Source organism: Dryobates pubescens, chromosome 13, assembly GCF_014839835.1.
Source record: "Dryobates pubescens isolate bDryPub1 chromosome 13, bDryPub1.pri, whole genome shotgun sequence".
Lineage (NCBI taxonomy): Eukaryota > Metazoa > Chordata > Aves > Piciformes > Picidae > Dryobates > Dryobates pubescens.
Window position 1 is genome coordinate 274,360 of NC_071624.1, and position 18,958 is coordinate 293,317.

Genomic DNA, 18,958 nt, shown 5'->3' on the forward strand with positions numbered 1-18,958 from the left:
GGACCTACCCCTCTGGGAGCTCTGCCATGCAGCCAGAGCTGCTGGCACAAGAGATGCTTCAGGGAGGTGGTGCAGTTCCCATCCCTGGAGGCGCACCAGAAGACTGTGGCCATGGCACTTAGGGCCATGGTGGTGTCGGGTTGAGGGCTGGACTGGATGATCTTGGAGGTCTTTCCCAACCAAAGCAATCCTGTGATCGTAGGGCAGGGTTGGAAGGGACCTCCAGAGGTCATCAAGTCCACCCCCCCTGCCAAAGCAGGGTCACCTGGGGCAGGTCACACAGGGACACAGCCAGGTGGCTCTGGCAAGCCTCTGGTTCTATTATCTCTCACTGCTCAGCAGCAAGCACAACAGAAATGCCTTGCTGAACAGCCCTGACTCCCCACCAAGGCAAGAGGAGCTTCCATTCATCTGCTGTCAGCCACAGCACAGCCCCCTCAGGCTGACAAACACCACTTGGGGTCCCAACATTGTACAAGTGCAAAACCACTTTCAAATCCTCTTTCCACACTGTGCCCTCAATTAAATGAAAACAAATGTCCCTGAAATGCAGCAGGGGAGGGGGAGGAATGAAGGAGATGATAATAAATCCTCAGAAAGAGGATAGGAAAGTCCTTCCTGGCTGCTTTTCTTTGTTCACTATGCCTCATACCTGAGATGCTTTGTCTTGGAAGCAGCCTGCTCCTCTCTCTGTGCTGGTTTGGCAGGGGACCAACAAGCCAAACCAATCCTTTCCTTCCCCCTGACTCAGCTCTTCCCAACTGCTTTGCTCTTCCCCTATCACCTCTGTGGCCTGGCAGAGCTTTACTCCCACAGGCTAGACCCCTGCTGCCTAGCACAAGTCACCTCCTGCATTTCCTTCCTGGCTGAACTCTGGGGCTTTGTCCACACTTACTTTGCCTGTCTGGGGAAAAGACCAAGCCAAGAGTCTGTGTGGAGGGGTTTGGGCTCCAAATACAGCAAAGCCAGGGTGACCCTGCTCTAAAGAGCTGGGATCCAGGCTCTTGAAAGCTGGGCTCAAGGTTCTCAGGAGCTGGGGCTCCAGGGAGCCTCCCCAGAGCCTTTTCCAACCCAAGCAACTCAATGATTCTGATTCTTGCCCTGCAGACACAGAAATGAAGCAGCAAGCATGAGCTGTGCATGCCTGCAGTAGGTTGCCGAGCCCAGCCCTGCTCTCTCACAAGCCTCTGCTGGGTGCTTCATCTGCATCCTTTGCCTGAGCTCCTCTGGGAGGCAGAGCAGCTGTGGGACTCTGAGTGCAGGGCAGCTGTGCTGCTGTCCCCTGGGGAGGAGAATAAATGTGCCAAGGCTGCACTGATGGAAGGTGCCAGGACAGGGCTCATCTGCATCATGGGCAGGGTTTGGACATCTGCATGTTTAGGTGGTGAGCTCACCCTAAGTGGAACAGGGTGGTTAGATACTCTTCTTAGCTAAGAAGATAAGAAATTGATTCAACAGCCAAACAGATGCCCCTGGTCACCAAAAACCCAAAGCAGTTAGCTCTCAGAGACTGGCAGGCAGGGGGCCAAGGTCTGCTGTCAGCCTCTCTGGTGCCATCAGGCTGAGCCCTGTCTGTGCAGCCCCAGAACAAGGCCCTTTGTCCCCAGCACCGCTCCCTAAATTCATCCTGGGCAGCTTATCCTCTTCCCTTCTCCCTTCAGCAAACACTCAGCCTTTCAGCTGTGCTCTCAGCCTGCTGCAGGCCACCCTCTGCCTGCCCACAACACAAACCAGGCTCAGTGCACTTCAGCCACAGCTCCAAAGCGAGCGCTCAGCCTGCGCCCAGTGCCCCTTCCAGGCTGGAACAGCATCCAAAGCTGATGTCCACAGCAGCATCTGCCGGTGGAACATCATCAGTACACGAAGCTGAGCAGAGTCATGATGCAAGCTTCAGGGGTGGGAGTGCAGAGAATGGTCTGGACTGGAAGGCACCTCCAAAGGTCACCCAGTCCAACCCCCTGCCCTCAGCAGGGACACCCTCCACCGAGCCTCACCTTGAGTATCCCCAGGCATGGAGCCTCAGCCACCTCCCTGGGCAACCTGCTGCAGGGTTCCAGCAGCCTCCTGGTGCAGAACTTGTTCCTCACATCCAATCTCAATCTGCTCTGCTCTGGTTTCAAGCCATTGCCCCTGGTCCTGTCCCTGCAGGCCTTTGCAAACAGTCTTCTTGTAGCTCCTGCAGGTACTGGAAGCTGCTCTAAGGTCTCCCCAGAGCCTTCTCTTCTCCAGGCTGAACACCCCTAGCACTCTCAGCCTGTCCTCTAGCAGAGGTGCTCCAACCCCCTGCTCATTTTCCTGACCTCCTCTGGACCTGCTCCATCAGGTCCTTATCCTTCCTGTGTGAGGGGCTCTACACCTGGACACAGCACCTCCAGCCCCACTCCTCTGACTGCACCATGAGGGCTGTTTGAATCAGCTTCTACTCACAGCAACGAGTTCCAAGTGGCAATGAGAAGGCTGAGCACAAAAACCCACAGGTTGCAAGCCTTGAAAGAATCATCCCTGTGGCCTTGTAAGCTGTTAGCAGGCTTGGACCCTGCTCAGCATGATCACACGGCTTACACACACATGGAGCCAGGTGGGGCTTGGCCTCCTCTCCCAAGGGAACCAGCAACAGGGTGAGAGGAAATGGCCTCAAGTTGCACCAAGAGAGGTTTAGGTTGGACATCAGGAACAATTCCTTCCCTGAAAGAGAGGTTAAACCCTGGCCCAGGCTGCCCAGGCCACACTCACTGCCTCTCAGGACAGGACATTTCCTCCAGCATGGAAAACATTAGCAGCACTGTGGTGGTGCTGCTGCTGCTGGGGTTCTTTTTCTTTCCCCTTCCAAACAAGGGTTGTGTTGGCCAACAAGTGAGGTGGCCACAGCAAGATGAGCTCACAGCTCAAGCTTCAAGGCTGCTTTCCTGCCCACTGCAGCAGGAGGACATGGAAGGAGGTAGGGGTGGTCTCTGCTCCCAAGGAACAGGCCATGGGAGAAGAGAAAACAGCCTCAAGATGCCCCAGGGGAGGTTTAGGTTGGACATGAGGAACAATTTCTGCCCCTAAAGGGCTGTCAAGGCCTGGCCCAGGCTGCCCAGGGCAGTGGTGGAGCCTCCATCCCTGGAGGGCTTTCAAAGCTGTGTGGAGGTGGTGCTGAGGGGAATGCTTTAGTGGTGAGCTGGCAGTGCTGGGCTGAGGCTTGGGCTCCATGATCCTGGAGATCATTTCTCACCAAAGCAATTCTATGGCCCCCAGAAAGCAGCTGCAGCAGCTTGGGTCATGGCAGTGCAGACCGCCAGTGTGGGTACAAACCTCCTCCACAGGCACAACCACCTCCTCAGATAGAGCTCTGCCCACCAGCTGCCTCCTGAGCTCTGCCATGTCTGTAACAACCATTGATTTATTCCCCCCTCCCCTCCCCAAATCTCAGCTCCTGCAGCTCCCAAACCCCACAGCAATCTCCATGCTGTGGGGGTGTGAATAGAAAGCAAGGCAGGGGTGCAGCTACAGCCCTGAGCAGCCCCAGGGGGGGAGCAAGGAGGAGCAGAGGCACTTCCACAAGCTCCTTCCAACCCAAACACAGAATGCTGATGACTTACATCAAAGCATTTCACAATCTAGCATGGATCTACATAGGGCACAGAGTCAGCCTTGCAAGCAGATTGCTTCTCCTCCTGCATTTATCACAGCTCTTCAGTCACCAGTGTGGGTGCAAACCTCCTCCATGGGCACAACCACCTCCTCAGACAGAGCTCTGCCCACCAGCTGCCTTCTGCCCCATGCAGGAGGAGCCCCAGGCTCCCAGCACCTTCCTACCTTGGAGGACACTCTGGACAATGATGTCTGTGTGATCAGCCAGCAGCTCTGCCTTGGCAATGGCAGCCAGGGAGAGGTAACTCGACATGTTCCTGCACAGCTCCTTGTTGCCCCTCTGCAGAAACTTCACTGCCACCGGGACAGCCAAAGCCATCACTGGGGCTCGATTGTAATTCTGTGGCGACAAGCAAACAAAAAGCCATCAACAGGGAGCTGAAAAGTAGCAACTGCAAAGCAAAAACCAAAACAAAGGGAAGAACGAGACCCAAAGGTGAAACTGAAGTCCCAGACTGAAAGGCAACACAAAACACAGGGAGGGGAAACCCACCCACAGACCTGTCAGGCAAGGCTGTGTTTTGGAAGCACCTCTGAAAGAGGAAGAACAAAGCAAAGGGGAGCTGCTGCCCCAGGCAGTGCTCAGCTGCAGTAGTTGGCATCTTCAGGAGCAAGCTGAGGGACCCCCAAGGTCCAGCTGCTTCTTCCCTGGCTGCCACAGCTTGTGCCACACCTTGGGGGCAGGAAGGCAGAGGTGGGAGCTGTGGGGAGGAGCAGACAGCACAGAGGAGCCTCAAGTGCTCAGCAAGGGACTGCAGCCCATGGAGGGCATCTTCAGGAGCAAGCTGAGGGATCCCCAGGGTCCAGCCTCTTCCCTGGCTGCTGTCCCAGCAGGACTCTGTCCCTTCTGCCTTCCATCCCCATCCCTCTGTGCCTGAATCTGGTTCCCCTCTGCTGCTGAGTGCAGTCTGGGACTTGCCCAGTGCCTGCCCCCAGCATCAGTGGTGCCAGTGGTGCCATCCTTGCCACAGGGCTTGGGTTCCATGTTGGTTTGTGTCTCTGTCCCTTGGCATTGTTCTCCTTCCCATCCCAGCTGGCTTAGTTTCTTTCCCAGCTCTTCAGCCTCTCTCCCTTCTTCCCTTTGGGAAGCAGAGGGGTTCCTGGGGAGCCTCTGGCACTGTTCTGGTGCCCAGCCCAGCCCTGACCCTCAACAAGACTTTCATCTAATTTGGCTGAAAGTGATTAAGAATGTCAGAGTCAGAATAGAATAGAATAGACCAAACCAGGTTGGAAGAGACCTTCAAGATCATCGCGTCCAACCCATCAACCAATCCAACCCACCTAAACAACTAACCCACGGCACCAAGCACCCCATCTATTATGGAACAACAGACCCAAGGGGGGGCTGAGCAGGACCCTTGATGGGACAGTGACCTTCCTGTGCCACCACTGCTTGGGTTTTTATCAGGGAAAAGCAAACAAGAGCCCAGAGGAAGCAGCTAGGAAGCAGATGTGCTGCAGGCAGCAGCCCAGGGCTTACCTGCAGGATGCAGCTGGTGATGTCAGAAGCAATCTTGGCATGTGGTGTGTCCTCATCTTTCCCAGAGGGCTTCAGGTTGTGCTCCAGGCAGGACTCCCAGAGAGCCACCAGGGCCTTGCTGTGCTTCTCGATGGAGGCAGTCTCCCTGATGGCTGTGGTGATTCGAGTGATGCAGATCTCCACCACGGCCTGGTCGTTGTCATTGCTCTGGTAGTCCTGGGGCACAGGGAAAGGCATCTCCCAGGGAGAGCTTCTCCTCCCCAAGGACCCCAGCAAAGCTAACCTGAAGACATCAAGTCCTTAAAGCTGCCCAGGGGGCATTGCCTCACTTCCACCTTCACAACAAATGTGACTCAAGTACCTTTCACAGGTGGAAAAGAGCTGGGGTGTTGGTCCAGCCCTCAGCCCAGCACTGCCAGCTCAGCACCATGGCCCTCAGCACCACAGCTCCAGGGCTCTGAAACCCCTCCAGGGATGGGGACTCCACCACTGCCCTGGGCAGCCTGGGCCAGGTCTTGACAACCCTTTGGGGGAAGAAATTGTTCCTCATGGCCAACCTAAACCTCCCATGGGGCAACCTGAAGCTCTTTTCTCTTATCCCACTGCTTGTTCCGAGGGAGCAGAGCCCAACCCTCCCCTGGCTGCAGCCTTCTCTCAGGGAGCTGCAGAGAGCAATGAGGTCTCCCTCAGCCTCCTCTGCTCCAGGGCTCAACACCCCCAGCTCCCCCTCCCCAACCTTGTTCTCCAGACTCTTCCCCAGCCCTTCTCTGGACCTGCTCCAGCCCTCAATGTCCTTCTTGGAGTGAGGGATCCAAAACTGATCACACTGGAAGAGGCTGCACAGGGATGCCCCCTCCCTGATGAAGTTTCTCCTCTCCAGCCTGGTCTTGAACATCCCCAGGGAGGGAGGCATCCACAACCTCCTTGGGCAACCTAACTCCCTGGAGGTATTCAAGGCCAGGCTGGATGAGACCTTGAGCAACCTGGGCTGGTGTGAGGTGTCCCTGCCCATGGCAGGAGAGTTGGAACTGGATGATCTTGAAGGTCCCTTCCAACCCAACCCATTCTGTGACTCTGAGTTGGGAGCTGCTGGCTGGGATGGCAGAGCCTGCTGAGAGCCACGGTCCCTGGCTGCATGAGGACACAGAGCAGAGCAACCCTGCCCACACTGCTGTGAAACTTGCTCCAGTTTGGGCAACCCCAGGAGCCAAATCCAGCCTGAAGGCAGGACTGGGAAGCGCTGGAGCAGGTCTCTGATCTCCAGAGCCCTCTGCTGGGAGCTGCTGCTGAGCAGCAGCCAGCAGGAGATGGTTTCAGCTGCTTCCTGCAGCCTCCTGTGTTTGCACAAACGAATTAAAGACTTCTCTCCCACTCCCCTACCCCTTACTAGGAGCAATCTGTGTCAAGTTCCTGATAGAACCACACAGCTGCCAGGCTTGGAAGGGCTCAGCCAGTCCCAACCCCCTGCCATGGGCAGGGACACCTCACACCACACCAGGTTGCTCACAGCCACCTCCAGCCTGGCTGCAAACACCTCCAGGCAGGAGGCTTCCACCACCTCCCTGGGCAGCCTGTGCCAGGCTCTCACCACCCTCATGGGGAACAACTTCTTCCTCACAGCCAATCTCAATCTCCCCACTTCTAGTTCTGCCCCATCCCCCCCCAGTCCTATCCCTCCCTGACACCCTCCAAAGTCCCTCCCCAGCTCTCTTGCAGCCCCCTGCAGATCCTGGAAGGCCACAATGAGGTCTCCTGGGAGCCTTCTCCTCTCCAGCCTGCACAACCCCAACTCCCTCAGGCTGTGCTCACAGCAGAGCAGCTCCAGCCCTCTGCTCCTCCTCCTGGCCCTGCTCTGGACACCTTCCAGCCCCTCCAGATCCTTCCTGGCACAGAGGCTCCAGAGCTGGCCCCAGAGCTCCAGCTGTGGGCTCAGCAGAGTGGAGCAGAGGGGCAGAATCCCCTCCCTGGCCCTGCTGGCCACACTTCTCTTGCAGCCCAGAGAGCCAAGCAGAGCCTGGGCTGCAGCAAGTGTTCACTGCTGGCTCCTGTTGAGCAGGGAGGGGGATGGTCAAAAGTCAACTGAAGATGAGTCAGGGGGTGCCCAGGTGGCCAATGAGGCCACCAGCAGCCTGGCCTGGAGCAGCTGTAGTGAGAGCAGCAGGAGCAGGGCAGGTATTTTCCCCCTGGACTCAGTACTGCTGAGGACACAACTTGAATCCTGGGTTCAGCTTCAGGCTCCTCACCCCAAGAAGGACATTGAGGGCTGGAGCAGGTCCAGAGAAGAGCAATAAAGCTGGGGAAGGGTCTGGAGAACAGGGCTGGGGATGGGCAGCTGAGGGAGCTGGGGGTGCTCAGCATGGAGAAGGCTGAGGGAGAGCTCATTGCTCTCTGCAGCTCCCTGGAAGGAGGCTGGAGCCAGGTGGGGCTTGGGCTCTGCTCCCAAGGTACAAATGATAGGACCAGAGGAAATGGCCTCAGTTGCCCCAGGGGAGGTTTAGGTTGGACATGAGGATCAATTTCTGCCCCAGAAGGCTTTCCAGGCTGCCCAGGGCAGTGGTGGAGTCTCCATCCCTGGGGGGGTTTCAAAGCTGTGGAGATGTGGTGCTGAGGGCCATGGTTTGGTGCTGAGCTGGCAGTGCTGGGGTAAGGCTTGGGCTTGATCTTGGAGGTCTTTCCCAGCCTTAATGATTCTGTTATTCTCAATAACTGTTTAACACAAGCTGATGAAGATGAGCTTGAAATACCTTCAGAGGAAACCCAGCTGGGTTTGGCTGCCACATTTTCACTTCTTCCCTTGGCTCAGCATATTTCTGTGCTGTTAAGAGCTTAACATTGCATTTGTCCTCATCTTCCGTGCCTGAGCCATCCACCTAACCTCATCCAAACTGCCCCAGGACAGTGTCTCACTTACTGCAGCTGAGCTGATTATCCTTATCTGCTCCAGAGCTTCTGAGAGGCTTCCTTCAATTTCAGCATCCTCCAAGGAGAAAAGGTCTCCTGCTCGAGAGAGGTCCTTCTGAGCCAGAACCAGCCCAAAGAGGTGATGCATGGCTGCCTCCCCCTCACCATGGGCATGGATGGTTCAGGTGAGGCCAGCAGGGAAATGATCCTGAGGGCTGCTGATCAGTTCAAGATGAAGATGAAATCTGGAGCATGCTTCAAGGCTTCCTTGGCCCCAACCTGAAAGGAAAAGGAAGGGAGGAAAGGGGAAATTAGCAAATGTCACAGAACCACAGGAGGGTAGGGGGTGGAAGGGACCTCTGGAGATCATCCAGTCCAACCCCCCTGCCAGAGCAGGGTCACCTAGAGAAGGTCACACAGGAACTCATCCAGGTGGGTTTAGAACCTCTTCAGAGGTGGAGACTCCACCACCCCTCTGAGCAGCCTGCTCCAGGGCTCCAGCAGCCTTAAAGCAGTTCCTCCCCCTGTTCAGATGAGCTTCTGATGCTCAGTTTGTGCCCACTGCCCCTTGGCCTGTCCCTGGGCACCACTGACCAAAGCCTCCTGCCACCCACCCTTGAAGCATTGATGAGATCCCCCTCAGGCTGCTCTCCTCCACACTCCCCAGCCCCAACTCTCTCTCAGCCTTCCCTCCTCACAGAGAGGTTTCAGTGCCCTCAGCCTCTCTGGAGCCCTTTGCTGTGCCCTCTCCAGTAAGTCCCTGCCCTTGTGGAGCTGGGGAGCCCAGAGCTGGGCACAGTGCTCCAGCTGTAGCCTCAGCAGGGCAGAGCAGAGGGGAAGGAGAACCTCCCTCAGCCTGCTGGCCACTCTCTTCCTGCTGCACCCCAAATTAGCAGAGATTTTAGTTGGTGCAAGCAGCACACAGGATCCCCTGGTCCAGGGTTGGCCTTGAGCACAGACCATGAGCTGCACCTTGAAGGACCTTTTGCCTTCCAGTGCTGAACAGCTTCAAATGAGCTAAGTGATGCACAGCTTCTCAAAGACCAACCCAAGTCTTCCCTCACTGCAGTGCACATCAGCTGAGCAGGAAGGTGTCTGACCTCACTGACCAGGACTGCAAACCACCTTGCTGTGGCCAGCAGCAGAGTGGAGCTGCAGAGATTGGTGAAGCCTCTTCCTCTGTCTTCTGATTATGACTTGGCTCCAGAAGCACAACTATCAGCAAGGTGGAGAAGATCATTGATTGCTCACAGCCCCAGACAGCCTGAGCTGGAATGGTTCCAGCCACACCTCTGGACAACCCTGGGCCAGGGTATCACCACTCCCAGAGTCAGAAATCTCTCCCTTCTCTCCAGTGTGAATCTCTCCTCCAGTTCAAACCATTCCCCCTTGTCCTGTCTCAACAGACCCTGCTCACAAGTCTGTCCCCAGCTTTCTGCTCAGCTCTTGAAGCACTGAAAGGGCACCAGAAGGTCTCCCTGGAGCCTTCTCATCCCCAGGCTGAGCAACCCCAACCCTTTCAGTCAGCTCTTGCATCACTGTTGTGACCTCCTGGGCCGTTATGAGACTCCAGAAGAGAAGAGGCAATGAAGCTGCTGCCCTGTGGTGCCTAGAGGCTGGGTCCAGCACAAGACTTCCCTCCTCTCCTGCTGCCTTGGGGAGTTCTCTGTTTGTGCCTCTCTCACCTTTCAGCACAGGCTTGGAAAGCCAAACTTCCCCCCAGGTTCTGTGACAAGCTGCTGAGTGCCAGGTGGGGGCTGGTGCACAGAGGATAGGGTCAGAGAAGTGACTCTCATGGAGGCACAGCACTGAACTCAACAGACCAAGGCCAAAGCATGGAGCCAGGGCATTGGCTGGGTTGGAAAAGCTCTCAGAGATCATCCAGGCCAACCTCAACCCAGCACCACCATGGCCCCAAGTGCCATGGCCACAGGTTTCTTGCACACCTCCAGGGATGAGGACTCCACCACCTCCCTGGGCAGCTTATTCCAATGCCATAATCAAGTTGAAGATCCCAGACTGGTTTGTGTGGGAAGGAACCTTCCAAGGTGACCCAGCCCAACCCCCCTGCAGCCAGCAGGGACATCTGCAGCTGGAGCAGGCTGTTCACAGCCCCAGACAACCTGACCTGCAATGGTTCTAGTGCTGGGGCTTCTAACAGCTCTGGGCAACCTGGGCCAAGCTCTCACCACCCTGAGTATAAAACATTTCCTCCTCCTCCTCCTCTCCAGCCTGAATCTCCCTCTTTTAGCTTCAAGCCATCACCTCTTGTCCCACCCCAAAAGGGTCACCCAACACAAACTGATTTGGCTTTACCTGTTCAGGATTCCACAGCGACATCCCCACAGCTGCTGCAAGGTTTGCTCTTGGAAGCAAAGCCTGAGCCTTGGCTTTGCTCTCCTGCTCTCTCAGGCAGCATCCAAGGGCCCCAGCAAGCAGAAAGCTGGGAACAGGGTGGCAAGCAGTGAACCTGAAGCAGTTAGCAGCAGTGCCAGGAGGAAAGCATCTGAGGAATGCAGCCTAAAGCAGCCTAAAAGTTACCAAGGGCTCCTGTCAGGTGACTGCAGGAACCTAAAGGCAGAGAGGTTCTTATCTCTGAATGAGCAGCTCTGTTTCTAGGACAAAAAAACCCCAACACAAAGCCTACTCCACTTGAGGGCAGTTGTTTTGAAGAGAGAAAACAGAACTCTCTGTGTTCGTGGAAAGCTATCCCTGCCCTGGGAAGGAGGGGGAAAACCCAACCCCTCCCTCAGGAGGCTCACTCTGTTTGAACAAACTTGCTGCTTAAGAGGTTTTCTGGCCAAAAGAATCAATGCTCTGGCTCTGGAACACTTCACCCCCAGGACAAAGGAGGGACTGGGGCTGGCTTTGGCCTTGACTGTAAATAGCAGCACAAAAACAAGGTAGGAAAACGCTCTAGGAAAGGAGATCCATTTGAACCCTGCCTTTGATCAGCTGCACAGCAGCTCCGTGAAGAAGGATACCTGGGAGTGCTGGAGGACAATCCATGGGGCAGCAGTGTGCCCTTGTGGCCAAGGAGGACAACAGTTCCCTGGGGTGCATCAGAGTGTGGCCAGCAGGTCAAGAAAGGTTGTCCTCCATTCCTCCCTTAGTGAGGCCACATCTGGAGTACTGGCTCCAGGTCTGGGCTCCCCAGCTGAAGCAGGGCAGGGATCTACTGCAGAAGGAGGCTTTCCCAGAGATGTCTCTCTTCCCTGCCTGAGGCACAGTCGTTTTCTGTTGGGCTTCCAGACAGCAGCACTGAAAAGCATTCACTGACTCTAAGCTCTTTGAAATGGAATTATAACAAATCTCCTTAATGCTCAGGTTACATAAGAGGGCTGCAAACACTTCCCTTGCACAGGTCTTCAAAGGGGAAAATTGGCCTCCAAGTATCTCCTTGCTCAGGACCAGATCATGGCTGTGTCCTACTAAGCAAGAGCTGGCACTGGGGAAAAAGGGGAAAGGTAAAACCTGTGTCTCCTGCAACACTGGTGGAGGTTGGCGGGGGGGGGGGGATTTCTTCCCTAAAAAGGGTCAAGGTGGATGATAAAATTGTTTGCAGGAATGGCTCCCAAAATGTTTCATCAGCTTGACTCCACAGCACCCATCTGGACCATCCCCAGGAGTCTGGGGAGGCACTGGGACAGGTTTTCCAGAGGAGTTCTGAGAACACCAAGCCTGGCAGAGTTCAAAGCCAGGTTGGATGGGGCCTTGACCAAGCTGGTCAGGTAGGGCATGTCCCTGCCTCCGGCAGGGGTTTGGAACTGGTTTGGACATTAAAGGCCACTTTGTCTGTGGTTTTGATCTTCTCATTCAGAAAGGACAGTGATTGGAGCATCCCTGGGAGGAGCAAAGGCTGAGAGCCCTGGGGCTGAGAGCCTGCAGAAGAGCAGCCCCAGAGGGCAGCTGAGCAATGCTCAGCAAGAGCTAAAGGCTGGGGGGCAAGAGGCTGGGGCCAGGCTCTGCTCAGTGCTGCCCAGGGACAGCCCAAGGGGTACAAAGTGGCAGCCAGGAGGTTCCATGTGAGCAGGAGGAGAAAGTTGTTTGGTGTGAGGCTGCTGGAGGCCTGGAGCAGGCTGCCCAGAGAGGTTGTGGAGTCTCCTGGTGTGGAGAGCTTCCAACCCCCCCTGGGCACTGTGCTGCTGGGCAAGCTGCTGGGGGTGCCCTGCTTTGGCAGGGGGCTTGGACTGGGTGAGCTCCAGAACTCCCTTCCAAACCCCACCACCATGCTGGGCTTCTGGGATATTTTATCTGTTAAATCAGCATTTGAGACAGATGAGGCTTGAAAGCACCAGGAGAGGCCAAGGGTCTTGCCACACTTTGCAGTGCCACATCCAGGCCTCCAGATGGGCAAAACGTGGGTGAGAAAGTGTCCTCAGCCCTTGTAAGGAACCTCAGGTCACCACCAGGCAGGGAGCAACAGCCTCAGCTCCTCACCCAGGCCATTTCCACTGGCTCCTGGGGCAGTCCCACATCCAGTTCAAAGGTTTGCTTCTGATTTTTCAACTCCTGCTTTCCCTTTTCATGCTGAGCTGAAAGAGCCCCAAGAGCTCCCTGGGACCTTGGAGCTTCGTCCCTCCAAGGTGAGCGAGCTCCCTGCTTGCTGCAGGCACAGCAGCCTTACCAAAGCTCCTTATCAGAAGCAATCAGAATAAAAGGCAGCCTGGCAGGTTCCAGAGCTGGGAGCAGTGGAATTGGCTTGTTTGCAAAATAACTCACCCCACAACAGAAGATTAACAGCAGAAGTTCCATATAAAAAGGGGCAGCTGGGCCTGAGGGCATCCAAAAGCCAATTGAACTTTGAGCTGAAAGGCTGAGCCTTGCAGTTTTGGCAGGGGCTGGGATTCTGCAGAATGACATGGAGGACAAAGCAAAAGAGGAAAAACAACTCCTTTTCCATCAAAGGAGAAGGGAGAGAAGGCTTTCTTCCTCCCCTCCCCCTTTACAATGAAGGAAACTCTCCAGGAAATGAGAATAAGTTTCCTTAACCTTCCAAAGATTTGAGCTGTAAATATGAGAGCTTGATTCACAGCGTGGCTGAGGTTGGAAAGGACCTTCAAGGTCATCAGGGACAGCTCTCAGCTAGATTCAGCCTCATCCAGCCTGGCCCTGAGCACCCCCAGGCAGGCAGCAGCCACAGCCTCCCTGGGCAGCCTGTGCCAGAGTCTCAGCTCCCTCTCCTGCTGCAGAACTTCCTCAGCTCCACTCTAACCCTGCTCTGCCTCATCTTCAAACCATTCTCCCTTGGCCTGGCTCAGACACCCGCAGGAAAAGTCTCTCTGCAGCCTTCCTGGAGTATCACAGAACTGTCAGGGCTGGAAGGGACCTCAAGGCTCAGCCAGTTCAAACCCTCCTGCCATGGGCAGGGACACCTCACCCCACAGCAGGTTGCGCACAGCCACCTCCAGCCTGGCTGCAAACACCTCCAGTGATGAGGTTTCCACCACCTCCCTGGGCAGCCTGTGCCTTTTTCATGACCTCTCCCTCCTAGCAGAGCTACTGGGGTCTACCTTCAGCCTTTTTTAAGACCCTCCTCTCCTAGCAGAGCTGCAGGGGACTGTCCTCGGTTTGAAGTTCAGTGTTATTCTCTAGCTGTATAAACCAAGACGTCAATAAACTCTCCCCAGTGTTAAACTGGCTTAAGCTGCAAGTTTTCCAGGTCAGATGGCGCTTGGAGTGGAGCAGATTTCACAGACGTGAGGCCATTTTGGCTGCAGAGAGCAGCGAGAACAGAGCCATGAACTTCTGCAGCGCTGCCTTTGCAGCCAGGTTGTACTTCGGCCGAGTTTTCACACATCTCTACCTATTTTCGTGCCTCTCTACCTATCGACTCAGTGATCTACACGCCGTGGAAACGGGGCTCTACAATTTGCAGTATAAAAGGGCACCCCCAAGGTTTCTGTCTGGCTGCCGGTCCAGAACAATCCCATCCTAAGTGGTAGGACTAAGCGTTTTTGAACATCAGAAGAGAGCTCCGCAAGGATTTCGTCTCTTAAATAGCTTCATGATCTCGAAACCTCACGCTAAAGAAGAAACAAAACCGGGGCTAATGTGGCATAAATGGCTTCGCTCCCCAAATACCAAACAGACTTCATTGTCATGGTGATGCTGTCAGAAGCTGCTCGTTTCAAAGCGCTGCTTAATCAGCTTTCCGCGCTGTGACAGAGCTGCCTGGCTGTGGGGCTGGGGAAGAGGAAAAGAAGTTGTTGGAGAAACAAAGAAGTTGTTAGGACATATTACTGAAGGCTTAAATGTCTATTTCTGGTCAAAGAGAGAGGGGAAGGCTAAACGCGGCCGAGCAGGAGGGGCTACAAGGTAAGGGGGGAGCTCCTCTGGAACTCCAAAGTCGGACTTGACAAGAAATAAACTAAACACCAAGGCACTGCCCCTCCCCTCGAGGCCTCCTGAAACCCTTGGGCGTCCCAAGATTGCTCCCAGCTAGCTGGCAATCCGCTCCACAACAGCTCTAACGCAGCCAAAGGCTTCCCTCATCTGCACGTTCAGTGTTTTCCTAGCATGGGGAAAACAAAAAGACGACCGACCAACAACAAGATGATGATGATGATCAGCCCGGGGTGGGACACACGGAAATCAGAGGGGAAAACAAAAATAAGGGGAAAAAAGATCAGCCAAGGAAAACAAACCAACCAACCAACCCCACACACAGACAACCCAAAAGAGAGGTTAGAAAAACCCAAAACCACGGCCGGGGGAGGGGAAACCAGAGGAGAAAAGAAAGAATAAAAATAATCAGCCAGGGGAAGGGGAGGAAAAAAAAAAAATCAGAGGCGGGGGCAGAAACCAAACCAAGCCCCCACCTAGGGGGAGAAAAACCAAGAGGGGTCGGGGAAAGGAAAATCAGCCAGAGGGGAGAAAAGGAAGTCACAGAAAATCAGGGGATGGCAGGGACGGCTAGAGACGATCCAGTCCAACCCCTCTGCCAAAGCAGGGTCACTCAGGGCAGACCCAGGTGATCACAGGCGCTCTGATCAGCTGTTCCCAAGGCAATCGTTGCACAGCGTTTCCTCAGCACAGGGAGGGAAGGGGCAAGGTGTTTGAGCCCTGCGAGCGAGTGAGGAGCACGGCAGGAGTGAGGAACGGGAGCTGTGCCCCACCCCAAGGCAGGCACTTGGATCTGCCTCGCATCCCTCACCAGCATCCCTGCAATGCATTTAGGCTGCTAACAGCCCACAGCCGACAGAAAACACAGACACAGCCTCTTGAAAGCCTTTCATTTCCTACCCTCTCACAAACCACTCTCATTATTCACCCTTTGGGTCTCGCTGCTCCTCCAAACTTCCTTCCCGGGCGGTGGAATTAATTCAGCAGCGGCGCAGAGCGTCAGAGGAATTCCTTCTTCCAGGGAAGTTATTCAGCAGCCTATCAGAAGAGAAACCTCCAAAAACAAACAAACAAACAAACAAAAATAAGCACAAGAAAAACCCCAAACAAACCAACCAACCCCAAAGGAAAACCCCAAACCAAAAGCATTAATAATTGAAGGCAAATTGTGGCTCTTCATCTTAGAATTGTCGGGGTTGGAAGAGACATCAAGGATCAGGCAGTTCCAACCCCCTGCCATGGGCAGGGACACCTCACACCACAGCAGGTTGCTCACAGCCACCTCCAGCCTGGCTGCAAACACCTCCAGGCAGGAGGCTGCCACGACCCCCCTGGGCAACCTGTGCCAGGCTCTCACCACTCTCCTGGGGAACAACTTCTTCCTCACAGCCAAGCTGAATCTTTGCACTTCTAGTTTTGCTCCATTTCCCCTGCTCCTATGACACCTGACTCCCTCAAAAGTCCCTCACCTTCAGAGAAATGCTGATTAAAAAGCCATTGGAGTTGGCAGGTCCCCCCCTCCTCTCCTGCCCCCTTCCTCCATCCCCCCCCTTGCCTCTGGTATGCAAAGCTGCTGGCTGGCTGCACAGCCTTGCCAAGCCAACCGTACAGGCTAGTCAGTTACCCTGGAGTTGTCATGTGGAATCAAGCAAACAAATATCTTCTCTCCATTATCCAACCCCCACCCCCATCACCCCCCCAAAAAAAGAACCTCCAGCAGCACTCAAAAACAACAAAACCAACCCAAAGCCACCAAACCAACCCAGGATCAGAACTAATTCCCTGCAAAAGCTTAACTCCGGCAGCCGCAGCTTGAGCAAAAACAACTCCGAGCTGGATATGGAATTTGAATTAGTTAAAAGGATTTATCAACAGCCAGTGGTTACACTTCAGTTAATTAATAACCTGCTTAAGTGTAAGGAGGAAATTGCAGAAGTTAATATTACTTCTGGGGCCTCGCTTCAGGAGGTGCTGAGGAGGCTGGACCCTGCCGCTGTCTGCAGAGGAACATCAGCCCAGAGCAGGGCGCCGGAGGAAAGGATCCTTGCAGCTGACACTCCTTGCACCTTCCCCTCCCAAGCGGTAGATCTGCAGCCAGCCCTTGGAAAGTGTAACTGCCCAGGTGGAACCAGTGGCCAAGACCTACCTGAGCAGCTCCAAAGCTTGGCAGCTGCAGTAGAGAAACCGTTTCTAGACACTTGCAGCAGCATCGTGCACGCAGGCTGGAGATGCTCTCCTTCCACCTTCAGCATCTCTGTGCAGTGTCAGCCTTTGCTTTCCTCTGGTAAAGAGGCTCCCAACAACCCAACCCTAGCTGAAAAGCCTTACCTACACACAGGCCCAAAGGGTCTTGATGGAACTGGTGCTTGCTGTGTCCTCATCTGGGACAGCACAGGAGCAGCCCTGCCTGTGGTGGTGTTGGGCTGAAGGTTGCACTCGAGGATCTTTTACAGATTCACAGGCTGGAAAGGACACTCAAAGGTCAACTTGTCCAAGCCCCCTACAGCCACAGGGACAGCTCCAGCTAGAACAGACTGCCCAGGGACACAAGTCTGACCTTGAGCATCTCCAGGGATGGAGCCTGAGCCACCTCCCTGGGCAGCTTGTTCCAGTGTCTCCCCACCCTCACTGTGGAGAGCTTCCTCCTGTTGTCCAACCTAACTCTGCCCTGCTCCAGTTTGAAACCATTGCTCCTCTTCCCCACAGCCCCTTCTGAACAGTCCCTCCCCAGCCTGCCTGCAGCTCCCCTGAAGATATTGAAATGCAGCTCTGAGGTCTCCCTGGAGCCTTCTCCAAGCTGAACAGCTCCAACCCTCTCAGCCTGTCCCCATAGGGGAGGTTCCCCAGCCCTCTGATCATCTTGGTGGCCTCCTCTGGACCCTCTCCAACAGCTCTCTCTTGTGTCGTGGCCCCACAGCTGGCCCCAGCCCTGCAGGTGAGGTCTCCCCAGAGCAGAGGGGCAGGATCCCCTCTCTCCATCTCTGGCAATGGGCACGGGCAGCCCACTAACTTGCAAAGTCAGTGGTGGATGGAGGTAGTTTCAACAAGGTTCTGCTCTGATGAGACCTCACCTGCAGGGCTGGGGCCAGCTCTGGAGTCCTCAGCACAAGGACATGGACTTGTTGGAGCAAGTCTAGAGGAGGTCACCAAAACGATCTGGGGGTGGAACTCCTCTGTTGTGAGGACAGACTGCAAGGGTTGAGGGTGTTCTTGACCCCCACCATGCAGATTTTGCTCAGATCCCCACTGGAGCTGCTCTTCTCCAGGCTCTCAACCCTTCCTCCTCACAGAGCTGCTCCAGCACCTTTGTAGCCTCCCCTGGACTCTCTTCAGCAGTTTTCTGTCTCTCAACCTGGGGAGCTCAGAACCGGACCTGATACTCCAGATGTGGCCTCACCAGGGCAGAGTAGAGGAGGAGAGCCTCTGACCTGCTGTAATGGTTTGAGCCTTAGCTGGGAGTTGAAAGCCCAGATAGGGGAAAGGTTGAGAATCTCTCCCCCACTTCCCCTCCTCTCCCCAAAGAGAGGGGGTGGAAAAAAGGGGTAAGGAGCGGATCCACAAAACAATAATCTGGAGTCAGCTTGGAAGTAGAGAGGTGAAGAATTTTCTTTAAACTGTATAACAATAACAGGAAAGGTTCACAAGGGACAAGGAACAAGGATGGATGGGAGGGGGACAAGAGAAAAATAATACAAAACCAGTCTTTTCTCTGAGGAGGTGTGGAGGCAGCAGGGAGAAGGATCAGGTCCGGCCACATGGCTGAGGAGCAGGAGGGCAGCTGCAGCAGCTCTCATCCAGCAGAGGCAGGAGCCAAAAGGAAAGGCCAACAGCTATGATGTCCTGCTTTTATACCCTAGCTGGGCAGGGAGGGGGGAGTGGAACAGACTCAACTTCCTAGGGGGAAACGCCCTGCAGGGGAGGGTAAAGTACGGCAAGCCCTCCACTCAGCTTTGTTTTTTTCAGAAAAGGTTGTTAACCCACCACAATCCACCCCTTCTGTTCCACTTCCTCTCTCCTGCCACAGCCCCTTCATGCAATCTTGACACGTGGTATTTGAATCTTTGGCCCAAGTCCCTTGCTATCCCGGCTTGCTCTCTCCCAGGGCAGTTTCTCTCTCTCTCTCCACTGATGGTCAGCGTAGGTGTGCTTGAACTGGGCAGGCATGTGGAGAAGAATCAGGAATCAGTCTGTCCTTGAAAGGGAAATTAAAAAAATCAGGAACAGTCCGCTGCTGTAGGGACATCAGGAATAGTCCAATGCTGCAGGGATATCAGGAACAGGTGAGGTGAGATGATGCAGGAGCTCTCTGGGTTGGTGTGCAGTGTGTATGTCGAGTCCTGGATGCTAGGCCAGTATTAAGCTAGGAGGGGAAACTTAGAACAACTTATAACTATTTACACAATGACTATGACACATTGATGAGTATTGCCCCCTCTGAGTTCATCCCCTCTCAGCCAGAGTCACATTCCGCTGTGGGATGCACTGAATGTCCCCAGTTTCTAACATAACCCAGTAGGTGTGACCAGGACTCTCAGCTGAGACCACCCCTCGGGTTGGTTTGCCCCCACCAGCAGCAGGGAAAACCCACACTGACTTCCC

The 18,958-nt window shown here is 54.8% G+C and overlaps 1 protein-coding gene across 1 annotated transcript in view; it reads right to left on the bottom strand.

The window, feature by feature from the left end:
- The window catches only part of VEPH1 (ventricular zone expressed PH domain containing 1), a 50,109-nt gene extending 41,908 nt beyond the window's left edge, over window positions 1-8,201 (bottom strand). Inside the window, exons 1-3 of the mRNA XM_009910009.2 lie at window positions 8,025-8,201; window positions 5,114-5,329; window positions 3,799-3,973 (exon numbers count right to left, since the gene is read on the bottom strand). Coding sequence (XP_009908311.1) covers window positions 3,799-3,973; window positions 5,114-5,329; window positions 8,025-8,162 — 529 coding nt within the window. The 5' untranslated portion in view covers window positions 8,163-8,201. The remainder of the gene's footprint in view (window positions 1-3,798; window positions 3,974-5,113; window positions 5,330-8,024) is intronic.
- Window positions 8,202-18,958: the final 10,757 nt, after the last annotated feature.